This window comes from Populus euphratica, unplaced genomic scaffold, assembly GCF_000495115.2.
Source record: "Populus euphratica unplaced genomic scaffold, PopEup_1.0 scaffold123.1, whole genome shotgun sequence".
In the NCBI taxonomy this organism is placed as follows: domain Eukaryota; kingdom Viridiplantae; phylum Streptophyta; class Magnoliopsida; order Malpighiales; family Salicaceae; genus Populus; species Populus euphratica.
The window spans coordinates 556651-579015 of record NW_011499924.1 but is presented as its reverse complement, the minus strand read 5'-3'; the positions used below and the strand labels follow the sequence as shown (position 1 = coordinate 579015).

General features: G+C 33.9%; 2 protein-coding genes across 3 annotated transcripts; both read right to left on the bottom strand.

The window, feature by feature from the left end:
* Nucleotides 1–1248: 1248 nt before the first annotated feature.
* Nucleotides 1249–3560, bottom strand: LOC105135495 (Auxin efflux carrier family protein). 2 transcript variants are annotated; one of them, XM_011040386.1, is made up of 2 exons: nt 3421–3560; nt 1249–2927 (listed from the first exon to the last, which is right to left on the bottom strand). In XM_011040386.1, exon 2 carries the CDS (start codon nt 2903–2905, stop codon nt 1556–1558), a length of 1350 nt encoding a protein of 449 aa, XP_011038688.1. In that variant the 5' UTR covers nt 2906–2927; nt 3421–3560; the 3' UTR covers nt 1249–1555. The 2 variants fall into 2 exon arrangements, with proteins under 2 accessions (XP_011038688.1, XP_011038687.1); XM_011040385.1 differs by having other exon boundaries at nt 3339–3558.
* A 10973-nt stretch (nt 3561–14533) lies between these two features.
* On the bottom strand, nt 14534–22246 carry LOC105135493 (ABC transporter G family member 7-like). Its single transcript, XM_011040382.1, has 12 exons — nt 21680–22246; nt 21245–21435; nt 21010–21160; nt 20581–20713; nt 19785–19986; nt 18532–18805; nt 18007–18138; nt 16769–16989; nt 16221–16433; nt 16022–16106; nt 14989–15286; nt 14534–14885 (listed from the first exon to the last, which is right to left on the bottom strand). Exons 1-12 carry the CDS (start codon nt 21944–21946, stop codon nt 14875–14877), a joined length of 2178 nt encoding a protein of 725 aa, XP_011038684.1. The 5' UTR covers nt 21947–22246; the 3' UTR covers nt 14534–14874.
* Between the last annotated feature and the right edge of the window lie 119 nt (nt 22247–22365).

Here is a 22365-nt window from a genome sequence, read left to right as displayed (position 1 = left end):
TCATCATATCATTGCATACCTTATATTTTTATTAGTTATAGTTCTAATCATAAAGGATTTCGTTATCTAAACCTTTTCTCTAGACATGTTTACATATCTCGAAATATGAATTTTTACGCAGAAAAATTTCCAACACAATCCATTCTCATGGATACTATTAGCTGCGTCCTCTCTTCAGGTAAGACTACATGTTTGTCCTTCACTCTTCCCTCTCATATTTCCTGCTCATCATCTGATTTTTCTCCTCCCTCTGAATCTTCTTTACCACAATCATCTCTTGCCTGTGACTCACCCGACACTGTCTCCTTCTCACCTGTGTCAGTTCTCAATCCTTCTTTTTAACAACTATGAATTGTCCAAATTTGAAATGTTCTTCACACCAGATTCAAGTACTTAGTTTGACCTGACATGCTGCGCAGTAGAGGGTGAGTTGATTTTTGAAATCATTTGGGCTATGGGGCAATACTTCAATCCTATCTACAGATAACAGCCCACTTTCTAGAAAAGGTCTAGACCCATATTTGCATGTCATCATGGGTCTTTAGGCCCTTGTTTTCCCATATATCTTTGATATCTAGAAAACGCCACACTACATGAAGAGAAGAAAAAATCGATAGCGGTGAAGTAATGCATCATATTTTCAGTTCAAGAGAAAGTCACAACTCATAACAAATGTAGAATGCTGCCCGACAAGGAATTCATTGAAAATCCGGCGCAGCTCTTACACGTGTGGAGAAACTCCCACTCCAAAGCTTAAGGAACGTACACAGACCACCTTTTTAAAAACTAATGATGGAAGTTGAACCTGGGATCTCAAGTTGATTGAGTTACCACCTAAACCCATCATGGGGGCAATCCTCTATCACTGTACAGTGGCATCCCATTCCCTTTGGAACTTTTAGAATAGCAAGACAGATGAATGATGCAAACGGTAATGTCAATATAACCTGAAAACTATCCAGTGCAAAAGGAGAAACGGAACAGTTAGCCCTTCTCTTTTCTCAAAACATCATCACAGAAGTGAAAAGCTCATCGTGTATGGGATAACAAATTATAAAGGAATCACCAGCCATGTATCCTATGAAAAAGCGTAGCATTTGTCCAGTGCTCCAATTCAATTTCAGTGTCCATTCCCGTGCAACTTGATGCGGAATGCTGGCCGTCTAGGTGAAACCGCTAGTTCTGACTTGTATTAGCTGGAAATTGGGACTGAAATTTTCTAGTATCTAATGAAAAAAAAAAAACTTCTGAATACAATCCATCATTTTGTCATTACACATGGCTGTCTGTATCTGTCTACACCATCCCTGACTGCTAAATATGCTCTCAGAAATATTTTACAGAATAAGGACCTTATTTAATCTTTCAACAAAACCAAATTTGAGGAAGCACGCACCTTTCATTACCACCACCAGTAACCAGCAAAATAAAGAAAGCAAATGAACAGAATTCCATCTTATTAAAAGCAAACTACTCCAATGAAATGGACAACAGCAATCTGACAGAACTTGGATGAAAACAATACAATACTCCGAGGCTGTAAGATACCACAAACTCATATATAAGTGAGTAATTTGAAGTAGACAATGATGTACAATGAAAGGGAGAACAGGGCGAAGACATGCTGCCAGAAGAGAAGAGCAGAGGCCTCCTTGACTGCATAACCCCTCAGGCTGGCAATTGCTCCCAGTAGAATGGCACTTGGTGTTGTGTACTGTAATAAGAGAACAAATCTGTACATTGCATCACCCTGGACAAGAAGATGCAGTTTATCAGCCACTGCTACCACACCAATTCCCAACAGAGGAAGCACCAAAAGCCTTGCAACTGTTATGCCAATTGTAGTTCGAAGCCCAAGGGTAGAGTCTTTTGGACCCTCCGCAAGCATACCCCCAAGAATTAGCATCACAGAAGGAACCATAGCTCCAGCTAAAATTTCTAAACTGTCTGTAACAAAAGATAGAGGAGCATCATATCCAAAGAAAAAAGCTTTTAGTTGAGGCACCGTTCCAATGATGATAGCAAATAGAGAAGCAATTGTTGGAGGTTGAAGTATGTGCTGGACGGGAGTTTGTTCAACTACAATTCTGATCCTTCTCACAACTCTCGGCTCAGCCAGACACTGAATGGACCTGGGACTGCTCAAACTGTGTTCACCCAGGTCAATGTCCGGAAAAGTAGTTTGTGAAAGACTTGAGATGCTATTAAAGATCCTAGCAATAAAAGGCGTCTTTGAATGTTCAGTTTCTTTTTCCTCAATGCCTGGCCATTCAGCTTCTACCAGGAGAGGTCTACTGACATTACTAACTGGTTGTTCCTCAATCTCGGTTCCTTCCTCGACAATCTCATAGTACTGCATTGGAGGCTCCATCATGTGATAAACTAGGGTGTAAACAAGAATCACTGCAACCCATTGCGCAAAAGAGACATATGCCACTCCCCTCGAGTGGCAATGGGGTCCAAATGGGCTATCTTTAGTGTGACAGACAGATCCAACAATAGCGAGAGGGAGATTTCCAGTATTACCAAAGGCAGTCATGATAATGGTGAATCTGTTAAACTGTGGAGGCGGACGACATATAAGCACCACTGCCACCCCGAGAAAGCAACCAATGACTGTGCTAACCAACACATTGACAGGGATAAACCACCAAAGGGCAATGTTCTGAAGCGTTATGCTTTCACCCAGCTCGGTGAAAATCAGGCAGGGCAAGAACAGAGCAAAAACTAGTTTGCTTAGGAGCCTAAATGTTTCTCTCGGGATCATTTGGGTTTTTCGGTGTGCAAGAACCAATCCTATCACAATAAGGGAGAGAAGTTTCATCAAAGGCACTATGGCAGTCAGCAGATTTTCGCCGCTTGACAACATCTTGTTTTCATATACCGTAGCCATATAACCAGACATCTTTCCTCAAAACACTTCCTTCCTGCAATAAGTAGCGAAACAATAGTTACAAAACATTCATTCCAAACGAAACATAATTAACCTTGAGAACATATTTGAGAAATTTGAAATTCTACAACATGAGTTGAATCAATCACCAGGAAATATAACAGAATCGCGGAGATTACAACATGGATTTCATACAATAATTACAATCTAATTAACAACAAAAACAATTCCCTCAGCAGATTTCAAGGAAATGCAGCGCATTTGTCTAACAGATTACGAGCGATAATTGATAGCAGAAATCATGAAAAACATAATCCAGATGCAAAACCAATGAAGTGCCAACATGGGCTTTTGATGATTGACGAAATAAAGCAATCCATGAACCACGGTTACAGATCAGCTAATCAAGGGAAATCTAGAAAATTAAGGGAAAAGGAGCACCTACAGATTAGGCAATTGAGGGAAGTCTAGCATGTAAGATTAGGAGACTATAAAGAATTGCAGAGAAGAAGAAGTAGAAGGTTGACCATATTCTTGACACTCTTCATCGGGGATAAGAATGGAAGCACCTCTATGTCTATATGATTATACCTCGATGATAAAAATCTGTTTAAGAAACGGTGAGTGGGGGGCTATAGCTATCGGTCGCCTTGCCTTGTAAAAAAAGGTTTTTAAAATATTTCAGAGCTAGATTTATCCTCGTTTGTTATTTTATTTTTTACTTTAATTGGTCAAGTATAATTGTATATTATGGAATATGGCCATGAATTTCTTGCTATTTTATTTGTCGCTAATCAACGATGCGCGGGATATAACTTAAAAAAATTAAATTTGTATTTTTTTTAGAAAAAAAGATTCGAATATAATTTAAAGAAGTAAGAGTTAAACAAAAATAAATATTTAGCTATCCATAACCTTACTTCAAATTTTTAATTAGTTATTTTTAAATTTATAAATTTTTAAAACAGTAGAAACTAGTATAGTATTGTGATTGATGATGTGATCATGTTTTTATGAGGAGGTTAATTATTTTATGTAAATATTATAACAAGAGATGACAGCATTATTTTTAGATTAAAAAAAATTGGTTTTTCTCTTAAATTACTAGATAGAGAAAGGCTTGTAGAACTGATTAAATTTGAAAATAAAAAATAAAATATGATCGATCTTTTTATAATTATTATAGTATTTTTTTCAAGATATGTTGATTAATTCTTGGTTATTCAAAATTTGTGTCTAGTAATAAAAAAAATAAAAACATGAATTTTATTTATACTTCTATATATTTTTACATTTTTAATACTGATTTTTATGTACCTTTTCAGTCTATCTTTGTGTAACATGTGATACTGAAATTTTTCTTATATTCCTTGCATATTACATCGTGAGATTTTTATTATTATCCTAATTATGTTTAATAATAATGTTTATGATATATAATTGTATTTGTATCATATTTGATTGCTGTAAACATGACAATAAAAAATATATATTTATATATATTACATTAATTTATATTGGATGTTGAAAATAATAATATTATAATAAATTTAGTTATAAAATCAAAATAAATGTGACTGATTGATCTGAAATCTGGTTAATTTAGAACTTAAATAAATTTAAATTTAGAAAAAATTAAAATAAAAATTAACCCAATCTAAATTAATAAAAATAACTGGATCAACTCATTATTCAATCGACCTGAAATAAAATACCGGTTAAAACTCATTACTTGTATTTTTTTTTATATATCAAATAGTTACAACAAGGTTGGGGTTTTGTCCTTTAAAGAAAATTATGTTAACTTAGATTGATCCTATTAGCCTACAAAACAATCTTTTTTTTTTATTGATTATTGAATCAAAATTTAAAATTATTATAACAATAATTTTTATTTGTATATCAACTCGGATTAACTTAGATTAATTATTTCAACTTGTGACCTCAATCTTATCCCAAATCAAAATCAGAGTAAAAATTTAAAATATAACAATAACTATTTTTATTATTATATTAACTTGAATTGACCTACAAATTAAATTTTAAAACCATAATAATAATCACTCTTTATTTTTATATAGATTCAAATCAATTTGGGTTTACTATCCTCACTCGTGACCTGAGTTTAGTCGTGATTCGACCTTGAGTTATATTTTAAAACTATAATAATTATTATTTTTATTTTTATTTTGATCTAGATTGATCACTAAGTTAAATTTTAAAATTATAACAATAACTATTTTTATTTTTATATTGATCATTCTAACATATGACTAGGACCTTGCCCAAATCAACCTGTAAATTAAATTTTAAAATTATAGTAATAATATTTTTTATTTCTATATATTTTAGTTGAATAATCTTAAAATTGAGAATTTTTATAAAGATATTTCATGAATAACAATTAAAAAATATTGTTGACAATGACATCTTTTATCTAAAAATTAAAAAATTAGTCTAAAATTATTCTATAAATATATTTATTTTAACCATTATATTTCTATTTATTTAATCAAATATATTTTCATCTTCGCTGTAACATTTTTCTTTTCTATACTAACCGTGACTAAATGCTGCCTCGTTAATCTATCAAGATGACTAAAAATGCAATAAAAAATTCCTATGGCCGCAGAGCGCCAGTTCATTTGCGTGAGCTGGCTTGTTAAATAGTAATTTAAACAAGCTTGGAGGCAAACAGGCAATCAGACATCACATGACTCGTCTGTTCTTCTCCAACATGCATATATTCGAATCCAAAGACAGCAGCGCTCGTCAATCATCATCCTGCGAGGACATTTTTGGTTTGTTTTTTTACTAAACATGCATCGTATCTCCGCCTCCTCCTCCTCCTCCTCCTCCGTCCATGGACACTACACAGAAGAAAACGGAAGATTCATGCTTTGTGGAATGAATCTTCTAAAATAGTTCTTAGGAGAAGTAGCATAAGTAATTTGCAGATAATTCTCCTTCTTTCAGACCCTCAAATCAAAAAAGTATCAATCCATTGCTTATTATATTTTGATGACAAAGTTCCCCAGATTTCCTTCTCCGATAAGGTTTTAACCTGTATCAAGTTTATGTTCTTCTCGGCATTCTACCGTTCTAAATTCCAAATACATGCATGGTTTCTTCTTGGATTTTAGCCCAGTAGATTTGTTTCTCTTGGGCTTTTAATTAGCTGATGATCGAGCTATTAAGTCTCTCTACGAACGGGTTTTGCCTGGCTTCTGAGTCCAAAATTTACTTTAGCAAGAAAATTTAATTCTTGCCATAAGATTTGAGATTTTCACTGATAAATCTTGAATTCAAATCCTGTGAGGGATGTGCATCGCCCCTGTCGTATGAGCCAAAACCCGTCGGCTATGCATATATCCTAGAGTCTGACGAAACCAAGTAGCCCGTATGGTTTAATATATTATTATTATAAAAATAAAATTAAAAGATTTAAGGTAGAATCTATATTTATATAAACAGTGAACCACCTTCACACGACAAAGCTGGGATAACTTTTGAAGGGTGCCAATAAATTTGGTAGGTTTGGAGTTATTGAAATTTTTGTGGTTGTAATTTTATAAAAATTATTTTTAGTTGAGGTTAGTTTTGGTAAAATATATATTTAGTTAAAACTGTAATTAAAATTGAAGTTGGATAAAAAGTAATTTAATGTGTTTGGTTACGAATATTTTTAAAATTTAAAAAACAACTATATATATATATATATTAATATTGATAATTTTTAACTGAAATATTATAAATTTAAATATTTCTATTATATTATAAAATAAATAATACATTGTATAAAGTATTTTTTTATTATTTTATTAAACTATTTGTAATTTTATCAAGGACGAAAACCATCTGACATGGACTATAGTTTTTATAACTTCTTGAGCATGCAATAATATTAGGTAAAATATCATTAGGAATAAAATTAAGATTACAATCAAATTCTATAAATACTATGTTATCATAGGATTTTCTTTTAATATAATTATGTAGTATCTTTGAATAATGTTAAACACTAATTTTTTAAATAAAATATAATAACTAAGAAATTTTATTGTATTTTTTTATTTTAATTGGTTGAACCTAATATAATGCATTTAGATTTAAACTCGAATATCCAACCTAGAATAATGAAAAATAAATTTATTTTTCAATTTTTCACTATTTACATAAACAGTAGATACTCAACTTACTCAACTTTGAAAACCACAAAAATTGTGCTTTTGTTAAACATAAGGCATAAACGTTATTTATAGTGGGTCCCACCAAAATAAAACTTTATTTTTAACTTGATCAAACACTAATATCTGTGCTGATTATCAACTTGAAAAAACAAGAAAAAATAAAATCATTTGTTTTATCCTCACAAACATTATCATAGCGTCTCTTGACTTCTTGCTCCGTAGCTTCAGTTCTTCTACGGTGGCTTTCTTTTTCTACCAATGATACTGAATATAAATAGTTTTTTTCATGATAATACAACATTTTTTATCACTATAATCCACTCTAGGTCTAAAATTTGATCTAGAGTTACTTCTACCAAAATTATTTTCTTATACTATTTTTCTAACACGAAAATCATATATATATATATATGAGAAACCTTTACAATTAATGTGGTATTATAATTGACATTATTTTCTACTTCTAAAATCTTAATTATCATTATATAGATAAATCATTTTTTTACCGCTCCCTCCCTCCATCAAGTTATCATTTAACTCCACTTTTGAGATTATAATAAATCTTAAACTTCTTTAGATTTTTTCCAAATTGTTATGAAAACTAGGTTCGAGTCCCAGTGGGAGTGTGGTTGACAAGTTGTTCCCTTCATGTTTCTACCGAGTTCTCTTTGTGTGGTATGTCTGTCACCCCCGCGGTGCCTTACCTGTTCACTGGATTTGCAGGATATTTAGTGGACCGTGGGATTAGTCGTGGTATGCACAAGCTACTCGGACATCTACGTTAATAATTAAAAAAAAAAATATAGTAATTTACTTGTCACTTCAGTTGTTTAGGATTTTTTTTCTGTAAATATTCTTTTCTATAGAATTTGTGGGTTTAAAAAGAAATTCAATTATCCAGACGGATTTTAAAACAAATCATCTACATTGAAATTAATATATTTATAAAAAAAATGTTTTTCTTGTCAATTTCAGAATCCACACTCTTGATGAAGAACATGGAAAATATATATTCAGTTGCTATGAATCGAAAATCTCTCTCGTCTTATGTGGTATTTGACACCGTTATTGATTCATTTCCTTAAAGCCTTCTTGCTAACAAGCTGTTATCTACTGGCTCCATCGCACTCTTTCTCTGAATCTTCCTCGGAGTTCTGTTTAGCCAGCCATGATCGGACTCATCCGTCTGAAGCTGGACTAGCCTAAAGAGCTGATGCAATAAAGCTGGACTAGCCTAAAGAGCTGATGCAACATGTTGTCGGAGAAAAACTTTGTCAAAAAAAGAAAAAAAAACAATGTAATACCTTCGAAACTGAAGTCGGTTGGGCTGCCAACTCTATTGGGCTCGGAACTAGACTGGTCTGGATGTTATTAAAAAAACTGGCAGAACGTCTTAAATTATGCAAGGTGGTCTGCTAATTAATTAGATTTTTTTTTTAAATTCCAAATTTAAATTTTGAGATTAGCATCTAAGGAAATTATCACTTTATATACACTAGTGCGATACGAGGAATGCACCCAAGCCCACTCAATGATCTTTTACTGTCGGAAAAATAACTAATTATGATGTTTTAAGGAATCGAAAATTATTTTTAACATCATCCCATTAAAATAATTTAAAAATATATAAAATATATTTTAAATAATTTTTGTAGAAAATATGGTTTGAACTATTTTTCTAATATTATCTAATTAATAACAAATCAGCTAAATATTGTTGGGAACCGAAATTTGAATATTGCAATGCCACTGCATTCAACGGACCTATGATTCATTAGCAGCGTAATAGTATTATTCCCATAATGATAAAGAAAAATTCATGATCTTGTAGATGATCATGCATGATACAGTTTTCTCAGAGTTGTTTCGCTCGTACGCCCAAGTTAGAACTGAATGGCTAAGATCTTAATTAGGAACCAATGTTTAGCTATCTAAACACCCAAAATTAGCTATTTTGAATTAAAACTTAAATTTCTTACACAATATTGACTTTATGGTGAAAGCTTTGTTAAAGGAAGGAGAAATTTCAGGCAGGCAATGGGCTTAAAATTCTCAAAAAAGAAAAGAAAAATCCCACTAATTTATGGCAATTTGGAACGTTTACCAAAACTTTCACCGACTAGGAGAAAGAACTTCCATCTCTTTTGTTTCGTTTTATCTCTTATAAGACGAGAAATAGTAATACATTAGCATGCATTGCATTATGTCAGCGCATGAGCAAGACGGTAACGATATTTCAAAACTCTTGACAAAACGTACTATTTTTGTATTGGTTTTTTTCTGTTTCTTTTAATAGAAGAAAGTATAGTGATCATCAATAAACTCTCAGTAAAATAAAATAAAAAAGTTAGTTAGTAAAGGAAATCTTCTAAAAAAACCGATATTAATTTTTAAACAGTGCTCTTGATATATTTAATAATTTATATTGTTGGCTACTTTTGAATTGATGCAACATCTAGCGCAATGATAACACACCCACACATGAATGCATATGGGTGTTCGTTGAATGTAATAATTATTTTTATTTATTTTTCAAAATTATTTTTATATTAATATATATTTTAAAAAAATATAAAAATTCTAGAAACATACCTAACATACAATAAGTTAGTTGGGTGTATTATTGTGCTTTTAAAATAATAATTGTAACTATTTTAAAGTATTTTTTATTTTGAAAAATATGTTAATAATATTTTTATTAATTATTTTAAAAATTAATACAACAAAATTATTTAAAAATAAAATATTAATTTAAAAAAATTCAAACTTTTTTAAAACCATTCGTTTTTTTATTTTTATCCGGAAAAGGGAAGGCATGGAAGACAGTCAACAAACAGAAAAGTAGCATGTACTAGAAGTTACGAAATTCTTAAAATAAAACGATAAATCTACAGCTAGGCTTTCCATGTCCTTGTCCGCACTCCATTATTAGCAACGCTTTCATGATTTTTACCTTTCAAAAATATTTTTAATTATTTTTTATTTTTATTTTAAATTAATATTTTTTCTCAGTAATTCAATATGATAATATTAAAAATAATTTTAAAAAAAATAAAAAAAATATTTTTAATATATTTTCAAATAAAGATCATTTTAAAAATATATTCACTGAACTAAAAAAAAATTAACCCGTAATCAGTGACACGATCAGGCTGAATTTTATTTGGAAATCTGGCCTCTAAATTCTTGTTAAAGGCGTCATCATAGCACGCTTCAGCCAAAAGTGGAAAAGATTGAACTCAGACGATGCCAATTGAATAAGAACAGCAGGCAAAGCCACTTGAACTCAATCATGCCATTTGAATAGGAATAGCAAGCAAAGCACTTGCACTCAATAAGGCCATTTGAATTATAGTCTTTTTAGTATTATAGGATTACAGCTAAGGTTATTTTTTAAAAATTTATAATTTTTTTTTATTTTTAAAAATTATTTTTAATATCAGCATATTAAAATAATTTTTAAAAAATACTTTTTAAATATAAAAACAGCAATAATGCTTCCACTGAGCGCTCAAGAAGCAACTTTGGTCGAACTGTTATCGGCATCACCCTCCCTCAACATCTTCCAAAGACATTAAAACAAATTATTTTGGAAGGAGCATGGAAAAAATTATTTACATATCAAATTCTGCCCGTATATCAGTTTTATACTATATTTACATGAATTAAATAAAATAAAATAAAAAATAAATTCATTTCATATATTTATTAATTAATAAAAAATCGATATATATCATAAGATATTTAAGATATTTTATAATAAATACAAAATAATATTAAGAAAAATTAATTAATAAAATAATATCAAATGAAATTGAAAAAAAAAACTCGAAAATCCCTACAACCTTTACAAACTGAGAGTTTCAGCATAGAAAAAAAATTATTGGAGATACAAAATCTTTTTCATAATAAGCAACTTAAATAAAAAAATATCTTAAAAGTTCTCGTGTTTTTTTTAATATATACTTAAAATTTAAAAAGAATAAAACTTAAGTTTAAAAGCTTCACAATAATTTTTCAAGAATATTTTAAAAATAAATTAAATATACTTTTTAAAGTATCAAATGATCATTAAATCTTACTTTGCAAAATATTTTTAAATTTATATTATTATAAAACATAAATTTTAACTTGATTTCATAGATAAATCAAGTTCCTAGATATTAATTTTTTAAAATCATATAATTAATTATTATTCACACAGATATTTTAAATAAAAATTATATACAATCATGATTTCAATAAAAACAAATATTTCGAGGGAATCTGAGTTTTTTCCCCTTGAATTTGACACATTGTTGGTTGCAATAGGAGATCTGGCTTTTAATTATTATTATTTTTTCAAAGATACGTAGTCCTGTACGTACTTTACACTCTTAGAATTTTTTTCAATCTCTTCTCCTTTGAATCATGGATCCATCTCTAGATTATACTATTATTGTTATGATCATCTTTAGACGCAGTTCTCAGCTTCATTTATAAAATGTTATTTAATCTTTATTGCTCGGAATGATACCTGACAACCTAGTACAGTGCATCATCGCCGACAACGAGAGCACCGCGTTCTTTGGAAATCACCACCATATTTTTACGAGGTTCCATCCTCTTGAATCTAATCACAGACGCACATCAAGTGAAAAAAACCATATGCACGTATGAAACAAGAGAAACCATCTCAAGATTTATTATAAAGAGGGGAAAAAAAAACCCATATACCTCTAAATCGAGCTAGCTAGACATTAATTTTACTATAGGAATCTAGCAAATTAATCAGAGATGAATAATATTCCCAGCAACGAGCCATTCTACCAAATGGAACGTAGCCAACCCCATTGACGTTGGTATACTCAGAGCAACAAGACCAGCCATGCCCAACGCCAAGCTTGGCCTGGTTCTCATCAACACTGATTGCAAGTACCCAACTGCCTCGCAAATGTCTGAATTGTATCTGCCACGGTAATATCTCTTCTCCCATTCCATCCAGCCAGATGAGACCTCGTAAATCCTCTCGGCTATCTTCATCTCCTGAATGCGCATCCTAAGAACAATCATGTCTTCGTCGATCAATTTATCACTATAATCATCCCTTCTCAGTGCCGAGATCTTGGCAGAACGTCTCTTATTTGTGCTAAGACATGTTTTCGAAGGTGCTGCTTGGTGCAAGGATCTGTCACAAAATGGTTGTGAAGCCAGGAGAGGTGATGAAGGAGATTTTAGCATGGCTGTTATCATTGTTTTGGAAGTGGATTACTTGATTTTCAAAGTTTTCTGAAAATAGGTTATATCTAGAAGGACAATTTTTGAAAAGAATGAATCTTGATGTGTGATGCCCTCCATCGGCAGGGCTCGTATATATAGAAAGTGCTGGAAACGTCAAATTAATGAAACGTGATTTTTGTCAAATCCAGATTGGCCACTTGGACGGCCGATGTATGTGACCTCCAAATTCCTGGAGCCTCTCTCAAGATTTTGCGTTGTCTGTATGCTACGTGGCGGCGGCCTATTACACTTGTTAATTTTCCTTTCTTTCCAGAGAATAAAGCCAAGTGTGTGTGTGTGTAATCCTCTAATAATAATAATAAAAATAATAATTGAAGTCTGCGACGATGACATCATCAAGTGGAATTTGCGTGCATGTTTCTAGAAATTTAACTTCATTTTTATTTGAATTTATGTAAGCACGTGCAAAAGGCGAAAAGGATCGCATTAAGAATTAAGAAAACTGTGGGTGCAATTAATGTATTTGTTCTGAATTATAATGACAAATTGAAAAGGTGTAAGGACTAAATTAGAAAGAATGACATATCAAGGAGGGAAATTATCTTCATAGTTAAGAAAGAGTCTTCGAACCCGCGTTGTGCCTCCATCACACGTCTCCGACTTATTTTTTGAAGTGAAAAAAGGTGTTCGCTAGTGTTGTGCATGTATTTTTGGATATCATATGTTTTTTTAAGTGAGAAATAAATTGCTTTGTTAGATAAAATAACTTTTATTAAAATATATAAAGGAAAATAAAAAAAAATTATAACACTAATGAAATATTAAAGTGTAAAGCCAATCTTTCCGGCACGCAAATATTTAACCCTCATTGTCCTTTATATTTTTATTTATTTTTTCTTAGAATAAAATATTTTTATATATTAATTAATATGTCACATGAATATAATTTATTTATATGATCTATTTGAAGCACTATAACTAAAAAAATATCAAAAATATTAATTACTACTTTCGAAAAGGTGAACTAAATAATTCTAAAAAAATAAATATAAAAGAGGGTGTTGATTACAATTCAAATAAAAAATAAATATAATGTAAAAAAAAATAAAAAAAGAGAGACGATATCAATTAAAACTTAACTAAAAAATTAATAAAGAATTATCCGCTAGGATAACCAATAAAAATATTTTTCATCTTTCAATTATTTTTTTAAATAAGAAAAAAAAATTACTATTGTAAAATTGATGATTAATTTGATGTTAGAATCTTGCACGACATGCAAGGCCAACTAGGATAAAAGAAATGAAAAGGATCGGATTGCACAAAACCATGTGAAACATGATTTTAAAGGATTGAATTGAAATAAAAAGAATCCAATGATCGAAGTGAACAACAATAAAAATTGCAAGTGCCAAGAAAGCAAGAGATTTGCTACAAAAAAGAGGCGTGAACATGGAGAACAAACAATGGATGCACCGCGAAACACAGTTGTTTTAGCTCATCAGGTAATTAAGAAAGTTACGGGGGCAGCTAATGTATTTCTATTTAACACTATAATGGGAATTGTAAAATATAAAGACCAAAATGGAAATTACGACAAATGCCCCCTTCCCTAACATGTGGCCTTGCCCCTGGCAGTTGAATTGGTCTGGTAACAAGCTACCGTCCACGTGCATGAATGGTTCTGTTGGAATCACGAATCTAATTCTATCCTCCCCCCGACGTAGTTCCGCGTCTGATTAGACTAGCTTTCTTCTAAACTTCATGCTTCTCGGTGCTTAATTACTTAATTGAATTTTCTGACTCCCAAAATGCTCCAATCAGCAACTAGGCCGCAAAGTCAAATTCCAGTACTGGAAACATCATCATTTTTTTTTTCGAAGTGGAAGACCGCCGCAATTATTTAATTCAAAAATAGCCACCTCTGCCTGCTATGATTCTCCCATTCACAGAAAATGACGTCGCATTGGACGGCCTAAAGGGCGGATACTAGAGGGATGATGGTGCAATAACTTGCATGTTGCCATGTACCATCTGACACAAGACAGACCGCCGCAATTATTTAATTCAAAAATAGCCACCTCTGCCTGCTATGATACTCCCATTCATAGAAAATGACGTCGCATTGGAACGGCCAAATGGGCGGATACTAGAGGGATGGGGCGCAATAACTTGCATGTTGCCACGTACCATCTGACACAAGAGTCACCCGAGGAAACACCGCATCATATTGCATGATCTACTACTAGGTTTTTCCAATTAAGTACCAAAGCAACATTCAAGTTTACAAGACAGTCTTGATCTCCTAAGGTTTTAGTCATCGGCATATGCACCGATGAAAGCAAACGCCAAACGCTCATTTTCCACCACCGGTCATTGAAAGGGAGGAGGAGGAGGAAGGCCTCTTTGGATGCCATTGAAACAGAACCATTACATTTACTAGTGACATTGCACGTGAGATTTTGGCTGTTTCAGTTTCAGACATGGACTTAAATTGTTGTCAGCTTCTACGGAAGCAGCTTGTTAGCTCAGTGAAGGCATGGGACCCTCCTTATTGCATTGGCATCTTCTTTACTTGATACCTGTATCAGATAGATCAATAAATCGTGTTTTATAACATGCTATTATTATTAATCCCCAAACAATTACAAATCCTTTTCTTTTACCATCCAAACAATTACAAACCTTCTAAGATAAATGGTCGGATTTCAACAGGTGGTGATTCAAGCTGCTGGTTTGATGCATCTTTTTTGGGTGGAGGAGGATCAAGTTGCTGGGGTTGTTTTACGTCGTCAGGGTCCAAAGGTTCAAGTTGTAACTGTGACTGAATTTGTTCACGGCATGGTGGCTCAAGCCTTTGGTACCTGGGCTTGTTCTTCTCAAGGAGAAGGTACGTGGTGCAATACCAAAACAACAAGATTCTACTTTGAGCTACCACAGTATCCTTAATACGACTTCCACCGAATGAGAGCCGCTCAAGTGCCTGAGAAACAAGAGGAAGAAAGGGTAAATGCTGGATGCACAAGACAGAAAATGACGCAAATGTCAGGCACAGGCACAGGCACATCAGCCATTTCGTCAATTTCATCACTATATTTCAAGTCACTGGCTCAGAAAAATACCATTCATAGCAATCCTGAAAATTTGATTTTAAAACAGCTAAAACACTCGAGAAAAGCACAACTTTGGTGGCTTAGTGGATCATTTAAGCTGACAAGTTATAGCTCATAAGGGCTATAGGCACATTTGCTCCAATGCATATCAATGTAGACCTTTCATCAAATTGTGGGCTGAAAGCATAAATGAAGAAAATATTACAAAATAACTACCAAATTCAAGAGAAGAGAAAGAACATGGATAAGAAGCTGATGCCAATTCAATTGGATCCAATCTGTTTTCCTAGGGAGAACTTACTTGTCAATATACACGACTTCTCATAGAACAAAATAAAGTTGTGATAAAGCTTAAAAGCTTAGATAATGTGCATTACATTAAAGAAGAAATGTATTATAGTGCAAAATATTATATCATTGCTGTATTACCTTCCACCATGACCTAAGCAGCTTAGCTTTTGTTGAAAATCAAGTTCATCTTAATAAGTTTTAAGTTTCTAGATTAAACAGGTCATCCTTTTTTCATGATTTCTCTCTTTTCTCAACTACCATAGAGAACCCTCCCATGTTACAAGCAGGAAGACAGATTCAGGGCTTCACATTACCTGTTCACCAGTTTCTACATCAATTGAACTTTGATGATCAAACTGAAGACCTCTAAATTCATTGATGCAAAGTCCTTGAAAGGCCCTGAAACCATGTGCAGAAATAGTCATACACCAAGGCTAAAATCAACTCGTCCAGTATAAAGGGAACTAATATAAGAGGACGACTTTCTGCATAAGCAAGACATGATTGATTTACCATCTTATCAGGGAAATATTAGGAATCCATCGAAAGATGATTGGTGTATTATCTGCATTGACATAATAACCTCCGAATACTATAAAAACAGTCATAAGAGAGGGTCCGACAGCCATTGCTGCTTCAGTGGTTGGAACCATAGCTCCCACAGTTAGACCCATTGCAGATGCAGCAAATGACTCTGCTGTCACAATTCCACAGAATTTTCCAAACCTGGAATGCACCAGTCCAAATTCAGTAACTTCAAGCATTGTGACTGCAATAAATATAGCATTTCCAAACCTAAAAGAGGTTTTCTCTGTGTTTTATTTCCACTGACTAGGGATTGTTCTTCTCTGAAGAACAGCTCATCTGGGTTTTTTTTATTTTCAGTTTTATATGTGTGCATGTCAGCCAGTTACTTCAATACTCCAAAAACTTTTACAAATTTCAGTTACTGATCCATGTACTTTCTGAATCTGTATAAATTTAATTGCATTCGTTCAATATACAAATTGCAGAAACCCATGTGGTGTCAGAAATCAAAATGGTAAAATATGGAAGCACACCTTGAAAAGGTAGGGTGAAGACGAGACATGGGATACAGTACAGCACCAAATATTAATGGAAATGCTGCTCCAACAGGAATCTCAGCTATCAATTTGGAAAGTAGATAGGGTCCTAATGCATAAGAACCCTTAGCACGCTCTCTATCTACAATTGCACGTTCTTTTGGAAACACACCCACTGTTTTTGTGAGAGCAGCCATTGCCGTGTTTATTGCTGCAACCTGAGAAAGACCAATTGTCATGCACAGAATTTTTAAAAAAAATATCTTAAAACAGTTGGGATTTTCATTGAATTTCAAAATTGCCACCACGCTGATCAGCTAATCTGGGAGCTTATTATTATTGATCATGTTGCGTCCATGCATCAAAGGGCATCCAAGCTAAAACATCTGTTCTAAAATTTTGACCTATCTGAATTAACTAGTTGGGTGCCAATGGTATCTTTTACTGGTTGTACCCGCCTAATACATGTTAAATGTAAGGTAGCTTCAGCTCCCTGCACTCCATGTGAACCATGTCTATTTCTTTTCTGTTTTATTTATTTATTTATTTAATATTATGTTTATGAATGGCAGTAATTTGGGACATAAGTGATCAGGAAATTCATGTCTGAACTCATAACAAACATTAAAAGGTCTTCCATTACCTTAACTAGTCATAGTTAAGATGCAGTCTAGGATAGTGCATGACAGGCTACAGCTATCACACAAGCTTACAAGAAAAGGGAAAAAAAAGAACTCAGGTCATAGATTCATAGCTGGTGGATTAGAAGGTTGCAAGCCAGGCCTTGATTGTATGCCATTAATCAAGCTGGCAGTTTTTTAGTGATGTAGGATTGTATTCTTAGCAAGGAAACTGAACATGAACGTGGCATAAATTGTAAAAGTGGCAAACAATGCAGAAGATGCAGATTATAGGTCAGTAGCAGAAAGCATATATAGTGGCACCAACAAATTAGGTTGGAGTCAAGATCATGACCCAGGTCCTTTGGTCAGTCACTGGTGAAAATAATCAGCGCAGTTAATGAATAGCTGATACTTTCAAACTAGAATCTCGTGTCACATATTCAAGCAAATATAAAAAACATGAAGAAATTAAAACCACTATTTGACAACACGAAAGAACCAAAATCCGCACATTTTCAGTTATTTTATGATGTTTGAGATCTTCTCATTCTATTGTGTATTGATCCTTAAAAAGAGCGGGGATTTGAAGGAGGAAAAAATAAGGTCACATACCTGAAGCAATCCCATCCTATCTTGTATTGATGTTTGAGATTTTCCCATTCTCCAAAAAACCGATCCAAATATTATAGCCGATGCAATTGACATTGTTGCCCGAACTTTGTTTGTTGGCCCATCACGAGAAGCCTAGTCATAAAAGGTGCAATAAGGGAAAAGCTGGAGCTAGAATTACAATTATCCGAAATTTATTTTTCCGTGAATTTGTCAATTAATACAATGCATATCTCTATGCCAGTCATCCCCTTCCTAGGGGATTATTTTGTCATCTAGAATTGAGTAGAGGTGATTTGCTATGTTCCACTTCTTAGTTTAGCTAATTAAAATGAAGAAGCTAGGATTGAAGACATAAAAAGCAAAATAAAGCAAAGTCAAAATTGCAGTCCAAGTCAATGTGATCCAGCCCTTCCCTTTGAGAGGAACATGTTTCAGGGGTTGGGGAGTTGTCTGCACTAAACCAGGTCGTGGTGAGAGACTAATGAAATGACTGTTTATTAATGGAGTGACAGTTGAAAAACCAACCTGCATCCATGCACGTCTAAGGAGCAACCAGAATCCCCTCCACCAAGACCCTTTGCCTTTCCCCTTTACACTAGTTTTCCTGCTCAATTTCTTGGAGTCCTCCTTTCTGGTAAGTGGAGTTGCATAAAGAATTGTTGATGATTGTTGTGAAAACGATTCAACTAGACCATCTATCCTTTTCCGTGAAGAGTAGACACTATCTGCAGAACTATAGTCCACGGATATGAGATCAGCCAAAAATTCAGCAGGATTGACATGGTCTGGGCAATGATACCTGTTGAAATCAACAGACAATTCAGTAATTTTGGAAAACTGAGACAACAGCTCTACTTTTTTAATGATTAATCAAATGCACCATCAACAACATATTTTCCTCAGAGAGAGAGAGAGATAGTCAAGACAGTAAGCCAGAGCACAGATTAATATTTGTATAGGAGAAAGGAAAATACAGACCCAAAAAACAGGAAACACAAAAACCTAAAGAAAAAGGAATTGCTCTAAATGAGAAAGCAAGAACTTAAAATCAAATGGACAATCTATCAAAAATCCAATTAACAGATTAGTAGTTCCAGATATTCAAAGTTGAAGCATATACATGACAAACATAAGCTCTCAATTATGAAATCACTAGTATTGCATTTAAAGAATAGTAAATGGTCATACACCATAGAAATGAGAGGCAAAATGCTCAACATAAACAGTTATATATTTCCAAACCACAGTAAAATAATAGCTTGCAGCACTTGGAAGTCCCTGCCGTCTCATAAAATCCTATCCACAATCCCAGGAACTAAGGCTGACATCTCAAGATTCCCAAGTTTAACCACTACCTTACCCAGTAAGTTGTCTTGTCATGCACAGATGTATTTAATTGAGTATGAAGTGCCATTACAATTCCGAAAGCATATTAGTTAACATAATATACATAGTCCCAGGTCAAAATGTAATTCAAGCCATTGAAAATATTAGAAAAAAAGTCATTAAAAATCAAATCTGTCTATAGTCTAAAAATGTAAAACAGCATTGCCAGAGGGAAAAAATTAGTTCCACTGGCAACACAAAAACATCACCTACTCCCCCTTTTTTCCTTCCATCCAGCTCTTATTCTACATGTACTTTGGAAATCTATATCCATCCCAAGATAATAGTTTAAAGAGAATATAAATTGTTGAAGTTGAGAATAATGAGCAAAATCAACAGTAAGCAGCAGATATAGAAATGAGAAAAAAGATAGGCAAGCTTAGGCTAATAACCCGAATTTTGAGAAATATGTCAGTGGCACATCATGTGCTGAGCCAGCATAGACAAGTGCACCCTCTGCTAGTAACACAATGTCATCAAATTTACCATACACTGAGCCTCTAGGCTGGTGTATGGAACAAATTACAGTATGTCCATCCTGCGCCAGTTGTCGGAGAGTTTCCATTACTTTCTCTGCCTGAAAAGCATCAAGCCCTGGAAACACGATGCATGACCTTGTTAAAAGCGGAAAGAAGATTTACTTCAGCAGTAAACCATATGGGTTACATGATCAATAGTTTATAGATTTTTATTTTCACTTCAAATTGATAGTCTTGCTAATACCTATCCAAGATTAAGTAGTCAAATAAAATCTCTTCATTGATGTTAGCACGACATAGCCCAAAAGTTGAAAAACCTTAGTTTCAAATACTATTGAGTTCACTCTGCATTACAAAATGCTAGGGATCAATGCAAAGCCAAATTCAGCACATTCAGATTCAGTAGAGAAGGTATTTATCCATATCTACCGGGTCAACCCTCACATATGAAGAAGAATTTACTCCATCAGTATCATAGCATTGTTAAACACTGGTCTTAACTCTTAAACTTGCCTTGTGCACAATGAATTTTAGTAAAACACAAGGTCATTTTGCCTCCCTGAATACAGTAATAGCAAAGTCGATGCACATGTATCCTGTACATGCTGCATTATGATCGTATACATTAATCATATCAAAGCTTAATGCCTCCACAATTCAGATCAAATCCAGACTAGCAAAAGTTCAGGATGCAAGCATGCACACATACCTGTTGTAGGTTCATCAGAAAATATTACAGATGGGCTAGCAATGAGTTCGCATGCTAGTGACAAACGTTTCTTTTCACCGCCACTTATCCCACGAACTTTTGCATCACCAACAATGGTATCAGCACAGATGGCCTTTGGAGAAAGAGAATAAAAGCAAATCCCCCGAAAAGAAATCAAATCAGAGAAAAAATGCATAATATAAATGATAAGTAAGGAATTGAAAGACAGATGATAGTTACATGACTTCATTGTATAAACCATTAATTGTTTGAGAAGTAGAAGGGACATTAGCTTGAAGCGTGAAAGTAAAAGTGAGGGAAACCCCTCTTGGTATCTAATTTTAGAAGTGAATAATACTATGTCTGCAAAGGGGATCAATCAATTTAATTTATGCATTTAAATTAAACTTCAGACGAAGTTTGCCTTACCAAACCGAGCTTGAACAACAAATTATTCACGTATTCATCTCTCTCTTCTACCGAAGCTATCTCTGGAAGTTGAAGTTCAGCAGCAAGAGACAGTGTTTCCCGCACCGTAAGCTGCGAGAAAAAAAGATCTTCCTGTCTCACATAAGCAGACCTGTAACAACAATTGACCTCGTAAACACAATCGAAAGCTTATACATTGAGCTCAGCATCACAGGTCTATAACAAAGCACCATACTTGTAAGTTCTATTTGAACTAGGCCTCCCATTGACTTCCAAAAGACCTGACAAATGCAGTCGCGGTGATGCCATTAGCTGTCCTGCCAAAACATTGAGCAATGTTGTCTTTCCTGAACCTGATGGTCCCATTATTGCAAGCAATCTTCCAGGCTTTGCTTCTCCACTCACATTATTAAGCAGAAATCTCACCTATAAGTTAAATTTCAGTCAAGCATACAAGTGACCCAATGTTTCCACGCTATATTTTATAAAGCAGGGAAATTAAATTAAGCAAGGGTGAACATCATGTAGTTACAAAAATAATAATAATCAGCACACGAGAGTGAATCATCTAGATTCGATCAATTTTCTTTTTCTTCATTTTCTCAACAACCAAACAGAACTTGAAAGAAACGTGAAACTCCCAGAGAGAGGAAATAAAATTCCGACTCACTGATTTGGAGGATTTATCAGAGAGCGAGCATGTGATGTTGCTCCACCGGATAGTAACCGGAAAAACTTTCCCAACATCTGGACTATCTTCGTCGGCTGCGTCGTTTTTCTCGTCGTCAGGAGACTCGTCCTCAGGCATCAGAGCGGGGCCGGGACCGGAAAATAGCCGGAGGAGGAGAGCGACTGCGGCAGCAGCCAGAAACTGGCCGGCACCGTTCCCACCCAAACTCACTAGCTGACCCGCCATTTTCCCGCCAAAACGCACCATCTCGCTCTCTTTGTGCTTCTCCTTGGAGCAGACTCCGTTGGGGCAGGGGACTGAAGATCAAGCTAAGCTACTGCTCTATTCTGTGACTATGATAGTGAACAAGGTCCGTAGATAGGATAAACGGCGACGTATGGGGCAAAAAACTGCTGCTGCTTTTGTGAGACTTGTCGTGGTCTCAGAAAAACGAAAACGGTGGTTCAGATTTGGCTGGGGTTCTGAGAACACGTGTCCAATCTGAGGATAAGGCAGATTGCTTCCTTCGGTGTGGACAGTGTTCACAGCAATGGGTAGGATTATCAGTTTATCATACTAAAAAGAAAAAGAAAAAAAAAGAAGAAACGGGATTGGCTTCGGGGCATGGTTGGTTTTACAGTAAAAAAAATATATGTCGATCTTTAATTTTTCTATAAAATAGGGTT

What these genes read in the sequence shown, in the direction of transcription:
- LOC105135493 (XM_011040382.1), bottom strand. Translation starts at nt 21,946, where the DNA reads ATGGTGCGTTTTGGCGGGAAAATGGCGGGTCAGCTAGTGAGTTTGGGT. An exon ending in CTGATAAATCCTCCAAATCA is followed by an intron (nt 21,436 to 21,679) that starts GTGAGTCGGAAT and finishes TTTAACTTATAG; the next exon opens with GTGAGATTTCTGCTTAATAA. An exon ending in AATATTTCCCTGATAAGATG is followed by an intron (nt 16,107 to 16,220) that starts GTAAATCAATCA and finishes ACATGGTTTCAG; the next exon opens with GGCCTTTCAAGGACTTTGCA.
- LOC105135495 (XM_011040386.1), bottom strand. Translation starts at nt 2,905, where the DNA reads ATGTCTGGTTATATGGCTACGGTATATGAAAACAAGATGTTGTCAAGC.